This window comes from Gavia stellata, chromosome 1 (genome assembly GCF_030936135.1).
Source record: "Gavia stellata isolate bGavSte3 chromosome 1, bGavSte3.hap2, whole genome shotgun sequence".
Taxonomy (NCBI): Eukaryota; Metazoa; Chordata; class Aves; order Gaviiformes; family Gaviidae; genus Gavia; species Gavia stellata.
Window position 1 is genome coordinate 407,420 of NC_082594.1, and position 25,546 is coordinate 432,965.

General features: G+C 46.4%; 1 protein-coding gene and 1 pseudogene across 1 annotated transcript; one reads left to right on the top strand and one right to left on the bottom strand.

Moving 5' to 3' along the window:
• The first annotated feature begins 2,480 nt into the window (after positions 1 to 2,480).
• On the top strand, positions 2,481 to 3,440 carry LOC104264159 (olfactory receptor 52B2). Its single transcript, XM_009821106.2, has one exon. The coding sequence runs from the start codon at positions 2,481 to 2,483 to the stop codon at positions 3,438 to 3,440; it is 960 nt and encodes a 319-aa protein (XP_009819408.2).
• Positions 3,441 to 12,394: 8,954 nt separating this feature from the next.
• LOC132317761 (olfactory receptor 51I2-like) lies at positions 12,395 to 24,194 on the bottom strand (annotated as a pseudogene).
• Between the last annotated feature and the right edge of the window lie 1,352 nt (positions 24,195 to 25,546).

Sequence of the window (25,546 nt, forward strand, 5' to 3'; positions counted from 1 at the left end):
CGGGTATAATTGTGCGCTTGGTGGGAAGGGAGGCAGGGCAGACGCAGAGCCACGCATTAGGGACCTGCCTGTGTGTCTGCAGAGAGCAACACGCTTATAATGCGTGTGGTGCACAGGTGGGGCTGGAGGAGTGGGGGGACGACATCCCAGGGCACGTCTCCTCAGCTGGAGGGCACTTACGGAGCTGCTGAGCAGGGCACAGCGCTTCCTCCGTCCTCTGGGATCCTGCAGAGAAGTACAAGAGCCCCCACCGCTCTGGCTCCGGCACTGCAGCCCCTGCCTGGAGTGCAGCCAGGGACCCGCGTTCCTCTTAAGGTCAGGGATCTGGTGAGCTGTTTGCATTGTGGATTTGGGGCCAGAAGGATCTCTGGGATGTTGACAGTCTGACGGAAAGACGCCAAACTCCTGATCAACAATAATCATGTGAAGAGCCTTCCCTTGCCCACCTGTGAGATCAGCCACTCTCTGACGGAGACGATGTGGTTTTGAGAGCTGGGGTTGTTAAGTTAAAGACGACAGGGCAGCACGAGCAGGCAGGAGTAAACCACACATGGGGGGATGTACAGGAAGGCAGTACCAGCACGGGCTGCCCCGGCCGGTGCCCGCAACTCGCCTGGGTCAGCTGCAGCATCCCACATCTTGCTCCCGCGGGAGAGCTGCGGACGTGCTCAGGCCATGCAAGAGAAATACCTCTATTATTTTCATTCTCTTGTTAGGAGACAATGAATCACCAATGAAACCTTTCTCTCCCACTCTGTTTTTGTTTCCCTAGTCTCTCTCCTGAAGGCTGATTATTTGGGGGAGCAGGCTGCCCGCATGGATGGCAGCGAACGGGGCTCCATTCCCTCACCGTCCACAGCACCGGGAAGCCGTATCCTCGGCCAGAGCCCTTGCGCTGGGTGCCGGGGACGTGCAGGGTAAAACAGAGGTGCTTGCAGCTAAAGCCTTCTGCAGTGATGCCAACAGACTTCTGCAGACCTTTCTGTAATCCTTAGGCAGCTCTGTAGGAATGTGATTTTTTTCTAGGCTATGGTGTTTAGTTTAAATTAGGATTAAAAGATTTTAGGAAAGAAGAATACAAAGGACTGCTGAGGGGTAGCTGTAGGAGATGCATCCTTAGAGCTGTATCTGTATTAATACAGTTTTACAGTGGCGATTAGATTATGGAGGGAGGGGTCTGATGCTGAAAGGCTCCTCTGGTGCGGAGCTCCTGGTTGTACTGAGATTCCCACCTGCAGGTACAGTGGATCCTTGTTTATTTGCAGTTTAACATTTGCATTTTGCAAGAGATGACTACTTTTTGGTATGGCAGCACAGAATATATCAGCACTAATAATATTTTGTCTGTTAATACATCACAGATATTTTTATTTCATGCAATATTTATACTGAATTGTTTTGAATAATTTACAGAATTAGATATTTTTTTGACTAATTTTATTTTTAAAGACAGTCCACTGGCATGTTTTGTTTCTATGGAGCAGGCTTCTTGGACTGCCTCACTGAGTGTGAACAGGGAATCAAATCTGTTGTTTTCTCATACATGGAGTTAATATTTTGGTATGCAGCAACCTCACGGTTTTGTTTTTAAGAACTTGCATCACTTTCTCATCTCAGTTGCATTATGGGTAATTCCTATTTTAAGTTTTGATATGTAAGAGCTGACTGTTATTGCAGGAGCTGCTGAAAAAAAGTCGCATCCCATTCTAGCTTGTGTGAGTCTGGGCCTGATCCAGCCTCCAGTGCTCTTTAGACCTCTCCAGGGCAGCAGTGCATCCCTTTCTTTGACTGGTGGGGGAACTCCATCTCACACAGGTTTTCCCCTGACACAAAGGTCTTTCCAAGTGCCTGGTTAAATTCTGTTTCTGCTAGATTTGCACTGAAAAAGAGGTGCAAAGCAAGTTGAGCTGGGTCCCAGAACCAAAAGGAAAGGGAGAGAGAAGTTTGGAGATAAGGAAGCAACACAGGCAGCCAACTTCAAACCTAGAGCTAATTTTGTTCTCTAACCTAGCGTGAGTCCAGGTACCTTAAAACTCCCAATTATCCCCTCTGCAGTTCCCGATGTCTGAAGACATCTTGTGCATTCCTGCAAACACTTGACCTTTCCTCTCTTGTTGCCCGGCTTCTTTCTTCTACTCTGGACTTACAGAACATCGATTTAGGGTATTTGTGCAATAAGGGTTGATTCTGTCTCCATTCACGCTGGTCTAAGTGGAAGTACTTGGAAGAAAAATACACTTACATCATGTTAAAATCAAGTGAGGAGAGAATTTGGACATTGCCGTTTACACATAATAGGAGTGTAAGGACATGTTGCAATACATTGCAGATCATGTGTCTTTTTAATTTGGGTTCATACCTCTGGCTGTGGCTCTTAGCAGGCCAGAGAAGGTGATACAAGGCATTTGGTAGTGATGGAAGAGCTTAAGCATCTAAAATAATGTTCTGCAGTGTCTTCTGCCTTTGCTTTCAGGTGAAACATGCCACTATTCAACCTTACCAGCTTGAGGCCAGCAACATTCAACCTGGCTGGCATCCCAGGCATGGAGAAGTTGCACATCTGGATCTCGATCCCGTTCTGCTCCATGTATCTGGCGTCCCTGCTAGGAAATGGTGTCCTGTTGTTTGTCATAAGGACAGAACGTAGCCTCCACCAGCCCATGTACCTCTTCCTGTCCATGCTGGCCATCGCTGACCTGATGCTGTCAACCACGACTCTGCCCAAGATGCTGGCTCTGTTCTGGTTCAGCGCTGGGGAGATTTCCTTCAGTGGCTGCCTGACCCAGATGTTCTTCCTGCATTTCAGCTTCTCGGCAGAGTCGGTGATCCTGCTGGCCATGGCATTTGATCGGTTTGTGGCCATCTGTTATCCCCTGCAGTATGCGGCAATGCTGACCCAGTCAGCCGTTGTCAAAACCGGGATGGTGGCTTTGCTGAGAAGTTTCTGCATAATTTTTCCATGTATATTTCTTTTGAAAAGGCTGCCGTTCTGCGGGCACAACGTCATCCCGCACACCTACTGCGAGCACATGGGCATCGCCCGGCTGGCCTGTGCCGACATCTCCATCAATATCTTGTATGGTCTCGCAGTGCCTTTTGCAGCAATAGTGGTAGATGTTGTACTCATTGCTGTCTCCTATGTCTTAATTCTTCTGGCATTATTCAGACTCCCTTCCAGGACTGCCCGTCACAAGGCTTTCAACACCTGTGGCTCTCATATCTGTGTTATATTACTTTTCTATATTCCTGCTTTTTTCACCATTTTAACACACCGCTTTGGTCGGGAAATCCCCCACCACGTCCACATTCTGCTGGCCAACCTGTACGTGCTCTTCCCCCCACTGCTAAACCCCATCGTCTATGGTGTGCGAACACAAGAGATAAGAGAGAAGGTTGTGAAAGTGTTCATCTGCCCCAAGAGTAATTTTCTGCAAGAATAAGAATGAGATGTCACTATCAGAAAGTGATGAACACCTTGGTGGGACTCCAAGCTCCCTACCCTAAATGCCCTCTTTGCACTGTGTCAGACAACATGCCTAAGTCTTCTGCCATCACAGTCAAATACAGAACACCCGACATCCCCGCATCACTTTCCCCAACAGTTTGTGGAAAATGTAAGACAAAGACAAAAGTCAGGATCTCTAATTGGTGTTGGAGGGAGAGTGATCAAAGAAAGGAGAACCTATCCCAGGTATGGCACTTGTGGGAAATCCCCTACAAGGTGGAGGCAGGCTGATTTCACTGTAGTGTGACAATAAATCTACATCTCAGCCGTTTTCTCCGGGGTCAGGTGAAAAGACATGTAATGAACTTGTTCTTCTGAATAACAGGTGTGTAACAGAGTTCATTTTAGGAACTGCTTCTTTATTAAAATTCATAGTATTGAAAAAGTCTCCAAAAGGAATAACACAGAAATAAAAGCAAGTGTTGTACGTTAGCGTGCATGGGGTGTCTTTATTCCTTAACTATATTATTTGACTATACTTTGAGTGAACATGTAGGTGAAAAACTGTTCCTGAAAGAACCTCTGAAAATTTATTTTTTAATAAGAGAGGTTTTAACAGAGGAGGGGGATGCTTCAGAGGCATCAGATCAGGCATCCCAGCTGTACCTTTGGCTCTAGAAGCGTCAGTCTCTGCTCAGGCAAACTCCTCTAGTGCTCTGAGTGTCCTGTCCTCATGGACCCCAAAAAGCTGTCCCCGTGAGAAAGCCGCTGCCTCTGCCTTTTTTAGAGGAGCTGAGAGCTCAGTGATGGGTCAGAGCAAGACAGAGGGATCACAGCTGCAGAGAAAGATAAGCCGCTTCCTTGCACTAGGAAAGTGCAGGAGGGCAATGGTCCTCGGCCCTGGGGCTGAACCTGTGGGACGGTGGCAGCAGCTCCTGTGGGGTTGGAAGACAGAAATGCAGCCAGGCCAGAGGGGAACGGCTTCTCCTTCCCGCCTCTCCCAGGTGTGTGCATGGCCGGAGGCGAATAGCCTGGTGAGGCCACCGAGGTACCAGACACCCTCCCTGTGGCTAAAAATGAGCAGCTTGAAAACGTCGCCCCAGCAGAGGATCCTTTCTGGATATTTGTTGCTAACCAGATGTTTTTGCTGATGCCCAAACCCCACCAGCACCTTGGGGAGCTCAGTGCTGGGCACTCATTTCGGGGTACAGCTGCCAGAGCAGGGAGCCGGTGGAAGTCTCAGTGATGCAGCGAAGTGTCCTGCCTTTGGTGGCATGTGCCGTCACCGCTGGCACTCAGTGTACGCCAACGTCCTGTTTTCAGGTTTAGTGGCATATGTGCTAAAACGGGAACATGACACATGGACCGCATCATGACAAGACACGAAACGTGTGTGCAAAACTGTCGTGGAAAACCTTTGCCTCCTGCAAGCAGGCACCATTCCTCTAGTGAGACATTAGCACTAACCTTCCTAGCAACACCGAACCTCATTTCCCTAAGAAAACAGCGTGTCTGATGGTGTTGTGCCAAATTCTTTGGGGCCAAATCTCACCTTACCTTTTGTTGTCAATCAAACAGCAAACCTTGCTGCCATTAGCTGAGTGAAACCAGTCACCAGGCAAACGCATCCCCATGTCCCTCGCTGTGTCAGAAGCACGTCAGTAGGTGAGTGTGGGCAAAACGCTTTCAACAGGCTCAGGGTCACCCATAGCCACACTGGGATGACTGGGTGTCTGGCAGTGATGCTGCGAAACTGAGTCCTGCAACCAGCAAACAGTGCACTAGCAGCAGCAGCAAAGAAGAGCTACACATACCAATGAGAATGGAGAGGGTAATTTCAAACTATTTGAGAGAATGATGGACATTTATGGGCCACCGATCTTCTATTTCAGGAATGAATAGTGGTGCATTCATAGGTTAGAGAAAACTCTGGTATCTAGAAAGTAGAGGATAACTAAGCATTGAAACAAATTATTGTTATCAAATTATTGTTATCAAATCCTAAAAATATTCTTGCTCCAGAGTGCTTTCCTGGGGTATCTGGCCAAGAGCTTAAAAATCTCTTGGGTGTCACTTTGCAACAGCAGCTGGAGGAATCGGAGCAACGTGTTCCCCAAAGCAGAGCTGCAGACTTGGACAGAGGGTGCAGAGCATCTTGGAGTAGCCTCGTGCAGCTAGTTGTATGACTGATCACATTTACTGTCAGCTCTTTTGTTGCTAAAATGCCCTTTTCATTTGAGTTCCTATATCTAAAAATAGCCAAAAAATATTTAATGCCATTCTAAGGTGGAAAATAATAGTTTTCTTTCAGTAGTTTGACTTAATTTCTTGTTACACATAGATAATGCATGGGATTGTTATTTAATGAAGAAATTATAAGTAAAAAATACGACCCATGCTACTTGTTTAAAGCTGGCTGTCGGGAATCAGAAAGCTGATGCTTGCCGCCAAGTCAGAGGAGGTTCCAGTAGCAGGTGCATGTATAATTTATTGTTATCTCTGTAGCAATGTGTATTTAATTAATCATTACTTTATCATTCATTTGATGGTAACAGCTTAATGTTACAGTAGAAATCATGTCTGTATTGTCCAAACTATGACATAGTCTCCTAACGAGAGACCTAGGGGGTTTGTAGTCTCTACGAACCTGTCAGTTTATGAAGACAGAAGGAAAGAAGTGTTATTTATTCTCATTTTGAGCAGCAAAGTTAGGTTAAGGGATTTCCCTGAGGCATATCAAGCCTCCCTTCAGAAAGCTAAATGGGATTAAGGTCTTTCATGGCAAGGTCTCTTTTTCTAAGCCAGTGCTGCTTGCGCCCCGCCAGTCTCCCTGCCAGCTCTGCTCTTGCCTAACTCAACAGCAAACCTCCCGCCGATGCCTCTGCGCCAGCAAGGTGTGCTACCGCATCGCCCGCGGCATGGCTGCCACGGGCTCAGGGTGCAAAAAAGATGTGTATGCCAAAGTCCTGTTTCCAGGTTTAGCAGCATATGTGCTAAAATGGGAACACAACACCTGGACCGCATCACAGACAGACATGAAATGTGTGTGCAAAACATGTCCTGGAAAACCTTTGCCTCCTGCAAACAAGTGCCATTCCTCTGGTGAGACATTAGCACTAACCTTCCCAGCAGAACCAAACTTCATCTTTCTGAGAAAACAGCCTGTCTGATGGTGCTGTGCCAAATTCTTTGGGGCCAAACCTCACCTTACCTTTTCTTGTCATTCACTATATAATTTTTTCTTTTTTTTATGCAGAAAGTCAAATGAAGAATGCGTGTTTTTAATTTTAACTGCACTTAGCTTGAAACTGATAATGGTTGCAAGTTTAAATACCCATAAAGAATATGTTTGCCTGAAGAAGCAGTCTCATTCAAGCATTGCAACATGAATAATTTTGCCGTTCCTAGTCTTCTACTAATACACAGGGCTGATTGCACAAAGTGTGCTGCAAATCAGAAATGTGAAAGGGCAGAATCAGGCTAGTTCAAAAGGGAATCTGACAGCCTGGGGCTAAGGCTGCTGTCTCCATGGCTTGCAAGGGATGCTGCTTGAGCATCTTGCACTGTTTTGGAACCACGGAAATATTTCAGGCCATCTTTCAGCCCTTACTGCCACTGGTTAATTTGAAATAGGGAGGAGAACAATGATGTGTGACTCCCTGACCATCCCCATCTCCTCAGTGGGGTTTGGGTGGAGAGAGGCTACTCGGAGCTGTTTGTGACTGCCACTAGCAAGACTTCTAAGGAAAGCTTGATTAGAAACATGCCAGGTTTCAGTTTTGACAGGTGAGGCCACGTTGCCCTTCTGGATATCTTTAGGATTTATATCGTGGTGTAACGCCACCCCCCTGGCTGACCTAAATAACTGGAAGTTGCTCAAGAAACTGCAGTTAGGGGTAGGAAGGGGAAAAGGAGGCGAAATATAAAACACCTATAGGATTCAGATGTGGTCTTGAAGTACATGGGCATGGGCAGGAGGCTGAGGATGGGAACATGGGGTGGTGAGAGCGCTGTCTTCAGAAACAGTTCTTAGATCCTCTGAAGGTGTTTGTGCAGGCCAGCATGGTGATACCTGCAAGGTTGTCCTATGAGTGGTGGATCACACACAACCTGCAGGACTGCATCCACTCCAGCTTCAGGTCAGGAGCAGAAACCCCGAGAATGGATAATCCCATTTTGGTTCTCTCTGGCATGGCCAGGATGGGACATAGCTCACGTGTGGATTGAAAGCCATGGCCAGCGGTGCCTGAGCATCTGTCACAACCTAAAGGGTCATGCTCACATCAGCAGCATTAGGAGTGACACAGGAGGAATGCTGGTCCTGGAGAGAGAAAGGGCTGGACAACATCTCCCCAGAGCTGAACTGAGCCTTCCATTAGCAGCTTGACAGGCACCAGACCTTATCGCGGCTTTAGAGGTGTTGCATTGTTGCAGAAGGTCTAGACAGAGTGTCGGCAAATACCAACGCCATCCTGAGTATTTATTTGATTTGCAGATCACACACTTGGAGTGTTTTCTTCCATTGTTCTTGCCAATGAGTTTTTTTATAGTTAGTTTCTGCTAATACTGGTTTCCTATCAATAAAGGCATGACATTAATTGCTCCTACAGAATAAACCAAAGCTTTCTCCTGTATTTGAGAATACTGATGTTAATTTTGTGCTAGCACTTGTGGTGCATAAACTATTGTTCTGAATTTTAGCAGTAGAAAGACAGCTGTGGATGATTTAGTTTTGCTTCACAGTTATGGTACCTCCCAGAACTTCCATCAACTCCTTCAGTTTAACTTGTGTCTTGGCCATCCTTTCTTAGTAATACTTGGAGGTTGCTTCATTATGCTCAAGTTCCCTACATAGTTCGTCTCTCCAAAAGGCCCTTTTGTGTCTGCTTCTTGAGTTTTGGAGTAAGCAGATGTTACTTCAACCTTGATGGGACCTAGTGGCACACTTTAATTCTTAATTTTACTCGTGTTATTCACATTGTTACCTATATATATTTTTTGTATAAAACTATTCATGAGCAATTTACTGTAATGTTAACACTTTCAGCCAGCTCTTCCCTGTTGCTGGGGTTGGGACCAGGAAGACCAGTGATGGAGAGGATCCTTCCCCTCTGCTCAGCACTGGTGAGGCTACACCTGGAGTGCTGTTTCCACTTCTGGGCTTCCCAGTACAAGCGAGATATGGACATACTGGACTGAGTCCAGCAAAGGGCCACCAAGGTAACACCTATGAGAGGCTGAGAGAGCTGGGACTGTTCAGCCTGGAGAGGATAAGGCTCAGGGGTATCTTATCTATGTGTATAAATATCAGGTAGGAGAGAATGAAGATGAGGGCACCAGACTCTTTTCAGTGGTGTCCAATGATACAACAGGAGGTAATGGGCACAAGCTGAAATACAGAAAAGTCCTTTTAAACACAAGTAAACACCTTTTTACTGTGGGGGATGTCAAGCACTGGCACAGGTTGCCGGGGAGGTTGTGGAGTCTCCATCCTTGGACCTATTCAAAAGCTGTCTGGATGTGGTCCTGGTCAACTGCTCTGGGTGGCCCTACTTGAGCAGGGAGTTGGCCCAGATGACCTCAAGAGGCCCCTGCCAGCCTCAACCAGTCTGAAGCTGTGATGCACTTGCCTCTGACACCCACAGAGTGGATCAGACAATGGGCAGTCAGTGGCCATATACAAAATAGAAAAGACCAAAACCACAGCTAATGTTGATTGACTTAGATCCTCAAAAGTCTCTGAAGGCACCTCAGGTCTTGGCTTTTGAAGAAAGATATCTAAAGAGCCTTCAAAGTGCACCTGGTCTGCTGCCTAGGTCTTGTTTCACAACGCAGAAATGCTTTTTTGTCTGAAAATATTCTACAACTCAAGGAATAGTCAGTGCTAAACAAGTGGTTGAGAAACCATCTAAATCCAGCAGCTGCTCTGCCTTAGACCTGGTCTGTTGTAATGAAAACTACCCCCAAACTCTTGTTTTAGTACTTAATATCTTTCTTTTCTGTTGGTGCAGATCTTGACTTTCCTTGTCTTGCTACGTATCCCAGATTTCAGCAAATAATTAAAAAAGAAACTGTCTCAGTTCCAAAACCAATCAAGTCTCACTTGGCTCCTAACCTTGCAAGATTGCTGTGAAGATGATCCAGCACGGTCACAAAAGCTGCCAGGGAGAAAGAAACTAGTGCTACAACACTCAGCAAACGGCACATTTACAGCATTGTCACGGTTCCCCCCGTAAGATAGAGATGACGCTTTTTTTTTTTTTGCCAGGAATCACTGATTCTATATAGTTTTGAGGTAAAAAACAAATCTAAGTTTGGCTTTGGTTTCCAGTGTTTGAGTTGCATTAGGTCAAGCTACTAATTTGGGTTTAATTTATACTGAAAATTCTGCATGTTGGCCATCTTCATAAAAAACACGATAATCTCTTTGCATGTATGTGTCACATCTGGGCTGATATTTTGCAGTAGGTTTGTTTTAGGAATGTGTGTCCCGTCCTGAACATTGCTCCTTTACAGAATAATAAAGGATCCATTTTCCTGGATGGCTGGAGGCTTGAATAAACAACACTTCGCGGATCAATAAAACCCTTTAAATTCAGCTGGTGAACCTGTGGCAGTCTAATTGCCAGCAGATACAGCCGTGTCACTGACCAAACAGCCTCTGCAGAAATGTTCAGGAGAAATGGTTTCCTGCGTTTTCCGAGTGAGTGGAGTATGTGGATGGCCTGGCAGGGTCTCACCAGTGGGATCCCACTGAGCCTGGACTTATGGAGCAACTGTATGAAACATCACTGGGGTCCTTGGGTCACCAGCACTGCTTCAGCAGATTAATGCAAATCCACTTCCATCTCAACTCTACGAGTGGTTTGAATCAATAGAGGTCAAAACTCAGGTGAAATCAAACCCTGGGCCTTAATTTGCAATGCTATTGACACCTCGAGAAATGCCAGTCCTGGCTCCCTCAGCGAGGTGCGTAGCTCTGTGCGTGGGAAAGCAATTTTGCTCACCCAGACAGCTGCTAAATTGGAATAGTTCCTGAGCCAATGCTAAGATAAATTATGCCCTATTTCTACTTAGTCCATAATTACTTGAATTACTGAAGCTGGTGAGGGGTCTGGAGCACAAGTCTTATGAGGAGCGGCTGAGGGAACTGGGGTTGTTCCATCTGGAGAAGAGGAGGCTGAGGGGAGACCTTATCGCTCCCTACAACTACCTGAAAGGGGGTTGTGATGAGGTGGGTGTTGGTCTCTTCTCCCAAGTGACTAGTGACAGGACTAGAGGAAATGGCCTCACGTTGCACCAGGGGAGGTTCAGGCTGGATATTAGGAAAAAATTCTTTCCTGAGAGAGTGGTGAAGCACTGGAAGAGGCTGCCCAGGGAGGTGGTGGAGTCACCATCCCTGGAGATGTTCAAGGAACGTGTGGATGTGGCATTGCAGGACATGGTTTAGTGGGCATGGTGGTGTTGGTTGATGGTTGGACTTGATGATCTTACAGGTCTTTTTCAACCAGGATGTAAAAAATTGTGCAAATTGCCAAATGCAAAAGCAACTGCTGCCTTCCTTGCTCATTGTGAAGACTAGATTAGATACCATAGATCATGGACATAAGACCCAAACACTCCACAAATGGTACTGATAAAGAGCATGGTTGTGCACACTGTGCAGCAGTTTACTTCTCTGAAGTCTCTAGGAATTGTACAAAGTTGATCCAAGTATCCTTCGAAGTATATTAAGTGGTCAAGGAAAGAACACTGAAATCACCTACTACAGACTGCCTTAAGTTCTCTTGTCAACATTGTTTATGATGCTGCAATTTCTTATCATTGCAAGTTAAATCAAATATTTTGGGATACTTTAAATGTTTCCAGCATTCTTGTTTTCAGAAAAAGAAGTTCAAACAATCTTTGTGTTAAACTCTTTCAATTTATATTTTGTCAAACAGTAAAATTATGCTCCTTGAAATGAAAAGCCAATTTTTCCTTCAGATCTGCTATCTAACAGGCAATGCAACAATATTTTTCATTTTGTCTTCTTTTCTCTTTTTTAACACCTTTTATGTGTTGTATGATTAACACACTTCACAAACCGTGTAAAGGAAAGACATAAAAGCTGGCATCACAGAGTCAACATCTTGGGCAATAAAATGTGAAATTTTTCCACTGAGGAGAAAACGGTGTGCAACAGGTATCAATTTCCTGGGTAGTATGCCACTCTGAATTTTTCAGTGCAGTCTTTCAGGTAATGTAACAAAAATAAATAAACAAATAGGTTCTGGCTCTAGAAATCATACAGGAAATATTGGTTAATAACTTACCACCCACATTCATCCTCTCCTGTCATATTCTCATTGTGTTTACATTGATTTGATGTACAAGGCAGCTGTAGTATTTCACATCTCCCAGTATTCAATAGTATAAAGTAGTGATAAAATACACATTGAAACCAAATGATCTCTGCACTATAGAAAGAAATACAAATAATGCTGCTGTCTAATGGCTGAGTCTAAAGACCAAGAGAAGTTTGCAGTCTGGTTTGCAGCCATGTGCCTCCTGCCCCTTCCATGGCTGTCCAGACAAGTTCAGGACAGCACAACAGGTTTTATTTCTTTGAAGGTGAACTCTGCATGAAGATGTATAGATCCTATCTGCTCACCACTTACCCAGCCAGACAGGAGCAGTACAAAACTATTGATTGAGCAGACTGTTATGAACGAGAATTACAAACTCTCTCTCCTCTGTTGGTTAGAGACAGCTTCCCAGGGGAGTAGTAGGGCCAAAAATCCCAATTGTTCAAGGTGGCATTCTATCTCGTTATAAGAAGGCCTATGGTCTGTGGTTCTCTGTGACAGAAAGGGTCTAGGCTGAATTACTTGAATCCTTCCAAACTTGCACTCCTAAATCTCAGGCAGTTTAGGTCTGCTGCCTGGAGATCGTTCCGAGGATGTCCTTTCAAATGTCTTTGTTGTTCACACTGTAAACGAGGGAGTTGAGAATAGGAGGCACAGAGAGGTAAATACTGGACATCAGAAGAAGAGGAAGGTCCTCCCCAAACCAGTGTATGGTGGAGACAGCCACCGTTGGGACGCAGAATATTAGAACAGCAGAGACGTGGGAGACACAGGTCCACAGGGCTTTGAGACGCTGCCCTTGAGATGTGGTACTGATGATGGTTGTCCAAATCATAACATAGAGATGACAATGAGCAATGAGTCTATTCCAAAGAATAGGGTAACAGCACACAGACCAATCAAAACATGGAGAGAAATGTCTGCACGTGGTTGCTTCATTATGTCTGTGTGCAGACAGTAAGGATGAGAGAGGACTTTGGCACAGCAGAAAGGCAAGCGCTTAGGAAGAAAAGCCAAGGGCAATATCACACCAAAGCCTCTCACTGCGGCAGCCAGCCTGATGCCCAGGATCCTGGTGCCGGCAAGGGCGGCCGTGCAGTGGGTTACAGATGGCAATGAAGCAATGGAAGGACATGGTCAGCATCAGCCCTGACTTAAGGAGATGGAGTGGATGAAAAACATCTGGGCTGAACAGGCGCTGAAGCCAACTCCTCGGGAGTCAAAACAGAAGGTGGTGAGCACTGTGAGCAGCATGGAGAGTGAGACCTCAAGGTCGTTGAGGGACATCATGCAAAGGAAGAAGTACATAAGTTGATGGAGATGTTGGTCTTCTAGTAAGATGCAGAGAGTGGTGCAGTTCCCTAAAATGGAGATGGTGTAGAGGGTGCAGACAAGGAGACCAAGCCAGATGTGGACAGCCTCCAGGTCAAGGATGACTGAGGGATGCAGCAGACTGGATGATGGGGACGTTGAGGGCTGTCATCGCAAGCAGCGGCTGAGCTGGTTGCACAAGATCTCCCCACAACAACAAGCTATGGGTGTGAGTGCTGGTGTGATGGGATTAAAAGGAAAGCCATCATGAGTTGAAGACCTGCACTCAGAGGGTGTCCCTGCAGCAGGAGGGAGTTGTTCCCAGGAAGATCTTCTCCAGGAGGCTGGAGGGGCACGTCCCAAGACCCTGGGGGGTCTGGTTAGCAGATGAAGCATCTTCCAGCCCTTTCACTCTACGACTTTTACAATCGCCCAGTACCTCTGTGTTTACAGCAGACCTGTCCCAGGGAATACAAGTGCATCGGAGGTGTTGGGGGTTGCTGAGCCAATCCAGTCCCAACATTGAACCTGCTTCTGAGATGTCTGTCACATAGAGTGTTTGTCTCCCGAAACGCTGTTAAAGAAACACAGCAGTCATTAACATGGGCTTTCTTCCTCGTGGAGCCAGTGCGTGCTCTAGTTTTACACAGAAATGAAGGAAAATGCCTCTGCTCTCAGACACAGGCAGGCTGAAAGCCAGGCTGACCCGGGAACACGGCGTGTCAGTCCTTTGGACCTGCAGAGGCTACAGCCGCGTGTCCTTGTGGGCAGAGTGTGCCCCAAGTTTTCCAGCATGCAGCAAGGGATGGTGAGGACATCACATGCACGCGTATGTGTGTGCGCGCGTGCGTGTGTGCATGCTGTGGAAGCCAGATGAGCTGGCTGAGGTGTACTCCCTGCCACAGTGATACCTGAATTAGCTCTCTTGGGTATCACTAGCAGCTGCAGCAGCAGCAGACCCGTCTCGCCAAGCAGTGCACATGCATCCCCTGAATTACCAAGCCAGGACTAGTCCCCTCTTATTCCCCAAATAAGACATGAGCCTTGTGCCTTACCATGCACCCTTTTAAAAGAGGACCCAGGGCCTCTGCTCCCACCCTCCTGCTGCACCAAATGTCCCTGCCCTCCTCCCGCAGCGCGAGCCCCAGCTCCGTCTGTGCTTCACCTGGATCCTTCTCTGCACCCTGCGGTCTCCAGACCCAGGGTTGTGCCCTGGAGCAGCTCCTGTCCCTCAGGGAAGCAGGGACTCCAATCTTCCCTGCTCCCACCAGGCACACTACCATCCCATGGGAAGGATCCACTTACCACCCATCACTCACCTTCACAGAATCAGAATCACAGAATCAGTACGGTTGGAAAAGACCTGTAAGATCATCGAGTCCAACCTGGAAAAAAAAAAAAAACAAAACAAAAAAAACCCCACACCCACAAAAAGAAAAACCACAAAACCCACGCCACACAACAACAACAGCAAGCCACAACCCACCCAACACCACACAGCACCATGTCCATCAAGCTACATCCCACAATGCCACATCCACACACCTTCCTTTGGTTCAGCAGTCACCTAGCCTGAAAGAAAAGAGGAAGAAAGATAATGAGCTATCCTGAACCTTCCTCATCCTGGAAGAGTCTGGTGACCATGCAAAGAGCCCAGCAGTGTAGGTCTCAAGAGCAGGGAGGGGAAAAGACACTGGAGCATAACCTGACTTCTAGTGCCTGGGACGAGGAAGCTTTGTACTGCGCAGACTGTGCCTCATCTACAAACTGACCTCTGGTTTTTAGTCTAAAAGGACTAGAGAGGTTTGCTGGCTTTGCAAGGCTGCACTGCCTTTTCCCAGGATGGTTTACCTGGCAGACATTAAAAAGCTGAGAAGAGGGGACGACAGGCAGTTTTAAACAAACCCTCCCAGAGAAGTGAAGGCAAGGCACCCACCTGCAGTCTGACCTGGGAAAAAGTTTCCTGATGAAAGGTAAATCCTTTTTTTCGCGTCCTGATTATGAGCTTTAAGAACAAAGCAAAACCATCTTCCAGCTGAAGTGCTCCTTACTCCTGTTGAAAGCCAGAATTAGAAGTGTCAATAAACCAAGCCCCTTATCTCACCTACCAAGGTGATTTGGCTGTTGCAGTCATTACGCAAGAAATAAACCTGAGCGAACAGCTGACCTGGCCTCTCAGACATCATCTTTCAGCTTGGTGACTCTCACATTCGTAACATCCTTGAAACAACACCTTGGGGATTGGAGTCCAATGGGAACTTCGGGAGAGCCTGGTGCTTCCACATGTAAAATCCCCACCATGAATCTAGTCCTAGAGCAAGTGTTAACCCTTTCTGGGTCCTTTCCCTTGGGTACCTATCATTTTGTAAGCCTGGACTCTAGGCTTACCCTATAGACATGAGGTTGTCTGTATCTGTTATCTTGGTGTATTCTGACTTTATTTCCAGCGATATTATGCGTGGGGAAACTGAAGATACATGAGCATACAGTAGTTATATGTTTGAACTTAGCAACCCCTGCGTCAGGCAATGCACAGAAGGTACAGAATTAATTTCATGAAGCTCCGGATTTTGTTATTATTGCTGGGTTTTAATGTTCTCTGTGGTCATATAATGGCCTAAATGTTCAAATGTGATTAGAAATATTTGCTACCTCATTGTTTTGGTACTCGGCTTGAAAATTCTTCATGTATGTTGGTTTTCAAAAAAGCACTTGGGTCTGTCTTCAGCATTGTATCACAGAGCAATGTTTCAGTTTGAGTACTGTAACGTTAATCCACCCTAAATCACCAGGAACTTCTGCACTTGGAAGATACAGCTCGTCTGTTCTTCAGCCAAGGTACCTAGAAAAGAAGATGCTCTTCAGATTGAGGCAGATTGCTGTCATTCTCACACACAGCTCCATCCCTCCAAGGTGCAGCTTGGCAGGCTGGACGATTCTGACGCTAAGGGCTGTCACGACAAGCAGTGGTTGCACAAGCTGCTCCGTGAAAACAAAACACATACGCAGGTCAACCTGTCATTAGAAAAGGGGGAAGATGTGTAAAATCACAGAACCTCAGTCAGAAACGCACAGAGCAAAAAGGGCAAGTGCTCCTGGGGAACAGATTCAAATGGGATGGATCAGCCTCCAGCCACTTCTTCAGGCTGTGAGCTCAGGTCTCTGGGCTCGTTCCCAAAGGAGATCCCCAACAAATGGATGGGTAGAGTGGGTGCAGCCCACAAACCTTTAACTATTCTGCTTTTTTCTTTTTTCCTGGAGGTTTGAGCTACCACCTTCAGCTCAAGGATGTCTTAGTCTAACTGAGAAAGCTTAAATCACGACCACTCGAGAGGACTGCACTTTGCCTGTAGAAGGGAAGCAGACAGACGTCTTCTATTAATTTCAGTGTCAGCTTAGTTGAAATGGATGCAAGAACTAGAGAACGGCTTGCAGTATTCTTTCAGAGGTTTCCCCTTTGTGTATGAAGCTTGCCAATTAGCAGTGTTGTGGCTTTCACATTTTAGACAGAGATTTTCAGGGGACTTTAGGTACCAAGCCTTTCATTCCACTGGCTGCTAGGCAATAGACCTTATTAAACCTCCCCGCGCAAGTAGAGAGCAAATATACGTTGAAATAGAGCCTGTTGCATTCCTTTTAGGCAACATCATGACAGCAATAAATAATGGTCTTATGCTAATGAATAATTTCTTCCAGAATTAAAATTTGCTCATTTTTTGATTCTGTATCAAGTGTGACTATCATTGTGACTAAGGCATATATGCATGTCCGTGTGCCTAAGAGACGCCTGAAATAACATGGTCCTTACAGAGGAGCTGCTGGACTCACACCCAGTCTCAGCATCTCCCCACCCTGGGGCACGCTAAGACTCGCAGGATTTGATGTTGCTTCAGTTCAGAGTGACTTCATTACCTGGACATATGACGTGTGGAGAGAGATGTGGGCTCAGGAGGTGGGTTGCTTAAAGTACTTAGGCACTCACCTAACTCTGGCGGGGCATTTATGAGCCACTGCGTCAGGTCTGGGCACCTAGCGCTTCGTGGTTGAGCCCTGTCTAAACAGTGAGAAATTGCACCTGGAAATTCTCAACTGCATTCCATGAGGTTCACGAAAAAAATGCAGATTCCTGCCCCTGTGATGGAACGTCCCCTGCATTGGTGCTGACTGACTGCCCAGCTGGAGAGCAGCTCTTCAGAAAGGGCCCGGTGGACAGCAGGTCGGACATGAGTCCTTGGCGTGCCCTTGCAGCAATGAAGACCAACTGCGGACTGGACTGCATTTGTGAGAGAGCAACCTCCAGGTCAAGGGAAGAGATTTTTCCCTTTAATCAGCATGTGTGTGACTGCATCTGGATTACTTTGGCCAGTTGTGGATCCTTCCATACAGGCAAAATTAATGATATATGGGAGCAAGTCCAGGTGAGAGCACTAAGACGGTCAGGTGGCTGGAGCTCACAACATACAAGGAGAGGTTGAAGCAACTGGGGTTTTTTAACCAGAAGAAAAGAAGGCAAAAGAGGTTTCTAATTAAAGTCTTCTGATACCTGAAAGAGATTACAGATAAAATGGAGTCAGACTCATCAGAGGTGAAAAGACAAGAGGGTGAGTACAAAAGTTGCAATGGGGAAAAATCGGCTGGACAATAGAGGAACAATTCTTCCTCATGGGGGTGGGAGATCAGTTCAAAATTTTAAAATTGGAAATTTTAGAAACTCCATGGGACAAGGGTCAGAGAAACCTGATCTAAGCAGACATGAAGGCTCTTAGCCAGTTAACTGAACTGTATACATTCATTTTGCGCTGGCACATTTAACGTGCTGGGGGAAAATAAACGAAGGCAGACAGTTCTCCAACAAAATGTGTATGGAGTCAACCCCCTGCCCAGACCCTCACAAATGTGCCCCCGCATAATGCCACAGACATCAGGGAATCTACACTTCAGAGGACCCACAGTAACACCATCCCAATTCCCAGCTGTATTAATGAGTATGCGTAGCTTTCCAAAAGAAACTCTTCTATCAGATTACAAGTCTAAGATAAATTTGTGCTGTTAAATACTTCAGGTGCAGGATGCTGGATGTACCCAGTGCTCATTCTTCAGACTGGAAGCATGTTTACTCTTAAGGACATTATAGGTTTCAACTATAAAAACTTGTTTCCCATTTTAACTTTCTATCCTTGACAATCATGACTGGTAACTGCTTCAGTACATTCTTTCTCATATATCTGCCACTGTTGGGAGTTCTCAGAGGCACTTAATCTCTCAAGTGACCGATTTTCTCGCTTAAAGGGTACAAAGGTATTAGATATGTCATTAAAATAGTTTAAGAGCAGGAACACATGTGCCTCATAGATTTTGTTAGCTAGGGCATTCTTTGGAGACTCAGCCACCCAAGGTCTGCCGCACAGTATTTCTTCTTGCTAAAGTGCGTATCAGACACATGGAGGTAGAAGCGATGGATAGTGTCCTCTTTACATAGGGAGAGTGAGCGCACATCTGCATGGCTTTATAACATGGCAATCATAGCTTCATGATTTAAGAATATTTACGGTGTACCATTAAAGCAAGCCATTTAGCAACCATTCTGTTTGGAAGTGTTGGTCAGATGCTGACAAGGTGGTACCAGGATGCCTGATCCATTCACCCAGGTATTCTCCATCAGCCAGGGAAAGTAGACTGCCTCCCCTAGTCCTCCTGAGCACAGGAACAGCTTTGGCTCTTGTGGCATGGGTTTTGGATTTTGGTTCTGCTCCAGATATAGAGGTCAAGTGCAGAGTGGCCCGGCTGTTACTCTGGACAGACACAAACCCAAATTGGTGATGGCCAGCATGGAGAGGAATTGGTACCTGGCCTCATGGAGGCTCGGATCGGTCCTGATGACAAAGAGGATTGTTCCCTGCGAGGGATGCAATGTAAATGCAAGTGAAAGGGGTGTAGAGCCAGACGTGGGAAACCTCCATCCCCGGGATGTCTGCCAGGATGAACGTGTAACGGGCGGAGTTGGAGCTGTTGACAACTACATGATGGACCAGGGAGCATCTACACTGAAATAAAAAAACCTCAACAAATAAGTGTAGTGCCCACAAACCAGAAAACAGACATATGTATATTTATATATGCAGATGATACAAATTTCATAAATTACCCAGGTTCATAGCAGTGTTTAATGAATGTGCTGCTGATTATTTTTCCTTTTTCATTTATGACTATGGGATAAAATTTTCATGAATGAGATAAAAATTTAGACAAAAGCATCAAGGAGTTGTGAAATTTATCAGCTACCTCAATATGTTAGAAGTTCCTAACAGCAATGTTTGTTTTTTAAATACTACTGCTTTGAAGTCATAAATCATGATTAGATCACACAAGTCCATCCGGCAGTGAGTTAGACTTTTGCACCCCCTGTGATCCAGATTTTGTCTTGGGAAGGTGGATTACAGGGCTGAGGATATTTTAATTTATTTTCATGGTAAATATAACTTGTTGTCCAACAAAACCTGTAATTGTTCATCCAATAGATATGAATTGAATAAAGTTTTGGAAAAAACCTGAAATATAAATTTAATGCAAATTTCACCTGAGGTATCAGCAGAGAGAAAGAGCTTCCAGAGAAAGAGAGCTGTATGAATAAATCTTGTGGAAATGCAGAGTCTGCCACGTACGACATGGAATAGTCTGGACAAGGCAGCTGGTGCTTGTGTGTGAGACAGGGAACCGGAGACACAATGCTTGCTGCTTAATCTCTCCCGAATGGAAACCCTTGAATCTCTGCATGACAACAGAGCCACTGCTACAAATAAGAGATCTTTCCAGGGAAATGGAGATCCAGAAACTTCAGGAAGAGCACTGACAATGAACACTATATAAGATAAAATCTTGCAGAATTATATAGAATAGAATAGACTATTTCAGTTGGAAGGGACCTACAGCGATAATCTAGTCCATATCAAAGGAGAGAGTTTTTTCTTATTCTCTGGGGAAACAAGTCTCTTACTGAAGGACTTATTTAGTTTAGACTACGTGATTGGCAAAAGAAAAGCTGAATTGATGTAAAAATTGTCCACCATTCGGTGCGTGGTTGACAGTGACGACTCTTCAATATAACCTACAAGCACAACGTGACCCAGTGACTGGAAACTGAAGTTAGACAGAAATTGGATTAAATGAGACACTGCTAGTTTGCAAATCTGAAAATAAAAACTGACAGATGACAAATTCTTCATCTTTTGGAACTGTAAAGCTAAGAACAGAAATTCTTCTGAGACGTATGCTTTGCCTGAAGCGCATACGATGGGCTTGATGAATAAATTGGTTATGAAACTCTTCTGGAAGTGTGATGCAGGATGTCAGAACAAATCATCACAGTGATACGTTCTAGATCTAATATTTTCTAACTCTCCTGTAACTTGGAAAAAAACCCACATGAATTAACATATTAATTAAAACAGAGAGAAGGGATTAAACACTATTTCCTTACTTTGCCCTTGAGTACCATATAGTCAAAACTCTAAGCATCAAGATCAGGCTCTGCAAGTGCTGTCTGAGGTACGAAACCTCATGGCAACGTTCCTACCCTTTGCATTTTGGAAACTTACCAAATTTTTCTGTTGCTGAGGCTCAGTTTTGACTGTGGTGAGAAAGCCTGAGCCAGACTCACCGATTCCACAAACAGCTGCTTATGAGGTCTCTGAAACCACCCCCAGGGATCTTGAATAAAGGGGCTCCGGGGAACAGACAAATGACCGGGAATCAGAGTCAAATCTGCCTTCAGGTCACAAACATTGAAGATCAAGCCCCACCCTGTGCAAGGAGCTGTACAGACACACGCTAGAGAAACCTCCTTCTCTGCGTTGCACTCATGCAACACAAGATAGCATTGGGTCTATATAAGAAATAAGTTTCTTGAGCCCTGGCTTTGCCTGTGCATGCATGGAAGATTGCTGCAGTCTGCTGGGTGATGCTCACGACCTGCTGGGGGTTGGGAGCTGAAGCCTGGGGTGGGCAGAGCTATGACTAGTCCCACCTGCTCTTGGGTCTGCATGGCATTTCAAGTTCATTCATGTGTTGTGGCCAGAGGAGACTGGTGTATTTATCTGCTCTGATCACCTGCAAGTCAGCTGCATGCCAGCTGTATGAGTGGTATTGCTGCACACAAATATGTTACGTATCTCCTCTTTGCTGCCAAGCAGAGATGTGCTGTGGTGTGGGTAGCAGTAATGCAGGCACCCTTAATCTGTTTCTCCCATTTTGTGTCTTACCCACTCTGCAGCATCTGTCCACTGGTCATTTGAAAGAAGACCATGCCCACACTGGTTTTACACAGTGGCAGCTGGACCCTCCAAGGACAGCAGTCACCCCATGTTCGTACGTGCAGTGACCCAGCACTTGGTCCCAGCTCTGCTGGAGGAGACATTCTTGGGTGAAGTGTCTGCAAAATGCACTGTGGAATGTCACATGCGGATCCTGGCTGGTCCTCTGACAGGCTGTCTCAAACTTACACATGGATCCTGCTTTTTTTTGGCTCTTATTGCAAAGGTTCTTCCTCTAATGTGTTCACAAGGGGAGAAAGCGCCAGATTTGTAATGGGATGGATAGGAAATGCAATGTTGCCTTCTGTGGCTCCACAGTCCTCACCACCTTGCTTGCCCTTTCTTCCTCCTGCGTCAAGGTTTCTTTGCTGAAACTTGGGTTGTGGGAACAGATTTTCTTATAATAGCTCAAATGACCAAAATGGGGTAGCCCTTTCTTGGATGAGGTCTGCACAGCATGCTGCATGCTGACCGGAGACCCATTCCACCCTACACAACTCGGAGTTCCCAGCATCTGAAAGGATTATTAATGCTGTCCTCTCTTTCTTTATAGTGTTAGCTCTAATAAATAGCATTTTAAATGATGCTTTACAGGGTCTGAGCGCCTTTCTGGCATGGGGGTCGCCACAGATGAGCTGCTGCTGGTGCAAAACTCCTCCCTGCAAGGTGAGAGGATGCAGCGGCAAGGAGGCTATTTCACCGTGGTTGTCCAGGGTGAGATGACAGCGAAGGACTCCCACCTTTCAAATTCCATAGACTCTCCTAGCCTGATGTCCTGTCTCCTTGCCACACACTTGGTGATGCTCCATGGGGCTGGACCCCCCTCCAGGCTCCAGGCAGCTTCTCTCTCACTGTCCTGGGTTTGGGATGGGAGGTGGTGTGGTTGCAGAATGGTCTGCTGCTCCCTGGGGAGGTGAACAGCCCCCGAGGAAGCTCTGTGCTTGTTGGGGAGAGCTCGAAGGTCCGGCCAGCAGACTCTGTGACCTGGGCAGTGTTCAGGAAAGGAATAAGCGCATGGCAAGCACAAGGGGATCATTTCTCTGCTAACCTCTATCGATCTGAGGCTCCAGAACTTCCTGAACCAAGAGCAGTGTTTTGTGTTGAATATTCCTTAATGGATTTTTTTTTCCTGTGGATTTGTCTTACTGCTTGGTTAAGCCCCTGCAGACTTTTGGTGTTTGCAGTTCACTCTGACAAAATGTTCCAAAGCTTAATCCTGTTGAGTGAAAAACAGCTCCTGTAATTGGTTTTAAATTTGCCACCTGCTATTTTATTTAATGTGTCTTAGTTCTTGTATTAAAAGAGACAGTGAGCAATTACACCTGAATGTCCTCTTCAAGTCACGCACGATTTTACAGAGCCCTTCCTCACCCCTTCAGTCATCCCTCTTCCAGACTGGAGAGTCGTGGTTCACCCAGCTCTTCCTTGCATGGAAATTATTTTAGGCCTTTGGCTGTTTTTGTTGCCTCTTCCCAAAATCCTTCTAGTCCCTGCAAGGGTATGTGGAAGGAGAGAGCATCTGCTTCATTGAGGTTGTCAGATCATGACGTTTGCAGCTCTAAGGGAAGAGTAAGTAAGAGGGAAAGACACAAAACACACAGAGGAACAAACCTGATTGATAGATAATGGAGACAACAGCAAAGACCAAAACTCTTCAGCCACTAGTTGACGGGCCATTAGGAAACTCCAGCCTCAGCTTTGGAGAGGGTCAGCCCGGCCTCCGTAGCTGATAAGAAGCGGGAAATGATGGACGAGAGGACTCGGGATGACTGAGGGTCCTGTGGGACTGTGCAAAACCGATAAAGGAACCCTCAGGAGAAGGGTCGAAATCAAAGGGATGGAGTACAAAAGGGGCTGACTGCAGCCGCACAGAGGTCAAACACCGGAGCAGACTGCAGGATCCGTGCTGCCCCCTGTTTCGGCTGCGCAGACCAGAGGTGATGTGCAGCAGCAGCCCAACAGCAGCCGTCGCAGCTCGGTGGCACCTGAGACCCGTTCAGCAAGTGACCGGCTACCACAGGTGTGGGCTGCTGTGGGCAATAAAGTCTATTGAAGGCTACACAGGACGATGGAAAGTGAGCTATGGGTCAGAGCGAGAGTTCTGCAACCTCACGGTTTTCTGCCTGAGCTCGTTGAGAGGATACGCTGTTTCATGTACACCTCCCCTCTGTGCTGCTGGTCTCCAGTCCTGGTTTGGGCACAATGTTCCTCAGCCTGTTCTCATTTTCCTGGACAACCTGTGCATGCAGCTTCCACCTGCACTAAATCTCACCATTTCTGGGATGAAAACCAATCAATCAGATCTGGGAGAAATCGCTGAGAATACTTAAAATGCTACTCCTTAACATACTGTTAACATACCCTTGACATACTATTCCTGAAATATTTCCTTGACCATTCCCTTAATTGTTAAAAGCCACACGTAAGCTCTGGGCCCCCATCCAAAAACACTTTCAATATTGTTTCTCGGTGGATCTTGGCTTACAGTCATATAGGGAAACTGGCAGAAACTACATTTGGTATATGCCAGAAACCCTTCTAGGCTGGTCATTGTCCCATATGCTCTCTCTGACCATTAACATACGCTGTATTGAACGCAGCAGCTGGTTTTTCTCCAAAGCATCTTGCAAAAATTTATTCAGTCAAATTCTAAAAAACTCAAATCTGGAAAATTCAGCATGTTCCTAATGTTTCCACTAACTTCTTCCAGTGGTTAAATACCATTGCATAACATGCACCTACTTACGTAGACTCCGAAGAAAACTGCTTTTTGACCTCCATCATGGGACTCTTTTGTTATGCTGGAAACGGGTGGAAAGCAAACTCACCCAGCGAAATCCCTCCCTGGTGGGGTTGCTTTTGAACTCTGCAGAGAAGGTAGTGAGCTGTTGTGCCGATTTCCGCAGTATGGGTTTAAATACAGAGTGAAATTAATGTGGCTGGTGGGGTTTGGGAGTTACAGCGATGTGAACGAGAGAAGCATTTGGGTTTAACGTGATGCATCGCATGAAAAAACGTCTTGTCCCTTGTGCAGAGGAATAAGTGAACCTTATGACTGAAACCAGATGAAAAAATCAGATTCCCACTCCCCTGAGCCCTCTCATCCTTGGTTCATGTGTCTGTCTTCCTGAGAGCAACTTCTGCACAGCACAGACAGAGGAAATCAGACAGCTTGGGTACCGGGGCAAGTCTAGCCTTGACAAAACTGAGCTCACCGGAGCTGACTGCCTGACTGCTCCCAGCTTCTCAGGAGACACTCTCTGCCTGCAGCGACCTCCACGCTGTCACAAAATGCCAAATGCTAGCTGGAAGGCTGTTAAGCCATGCCTATGCCAAGCTGCAGTGACAGCCGCGCCAGTGCTATAAACACACCTGCAGACCTCCATCCTCGCAGGGCACGTGTCCTCTATCACTGATGTCTTGTGCACATGCTTGCGTGACATCCGCGGCATAGCACGGAGCAGGGAGCTCACATCTGCTCACATCGTGTCCTGCGAGCGGCCATGCAGATCTTCCCTTCGTTTCCCCAGGCTGCCCTCAGCATTGGGTACACAGCAGGAGATGAGGGCTGGCTGGATGCTGGAGGAGGTGCTGAGTCTCCTTGGGGTCCCTGTCACTGGGTGTAGATACACCTGCAGATTATAGAAACCCACCTGTGGTGCCCGAGAAGTGCCCTGGGTGCCTAAGCTGCATCTGGAGAAGGTCTAGTGGAGATCCGCACAGGTGTTAGTGCCTGGAGAGCAGCTCAGCTCCCCAGACGCTGGGGATTTTGGCTGAGCAGAGGTGTTTTCCCGGCTGCACAGACAGTCTCGGCTGGACCTGTGTGTATGTGCAGGCATGGACATGCAGACGCAGTGACGAAACATCTTCAAGCTGAAGGAGCAGAGTTAGACAGGATGGCTTTGAGGATGCCAGTGGTCAGAATGGAGCCTCAGCTGGGCACCCCTTTGAGCATTTGAAGCACATCGAGCAGGCGAGATGCCAGGTAGGTCTGTGCCTGCTGCAGCGATGGGGCCGTTTGGGACCTGGATGTCTCAGTCCAGAGTTGCTCTTTTGGGTATCTATTATGCTTAGGAACTTTTTCACCTTAAACTATTACCATCTCACCAAGACAGGATGGATATTAGTATCTT

What these genes read in the sequence shown, in the direction of transcription:
- LOC104264159 (XM_009821106.2), top strand. Translation starts at nt 2,481, where the DNA reads ATGCCACTATTCAACCTTACCAGCTTGAGGCCAGCAACATTCAACCTG.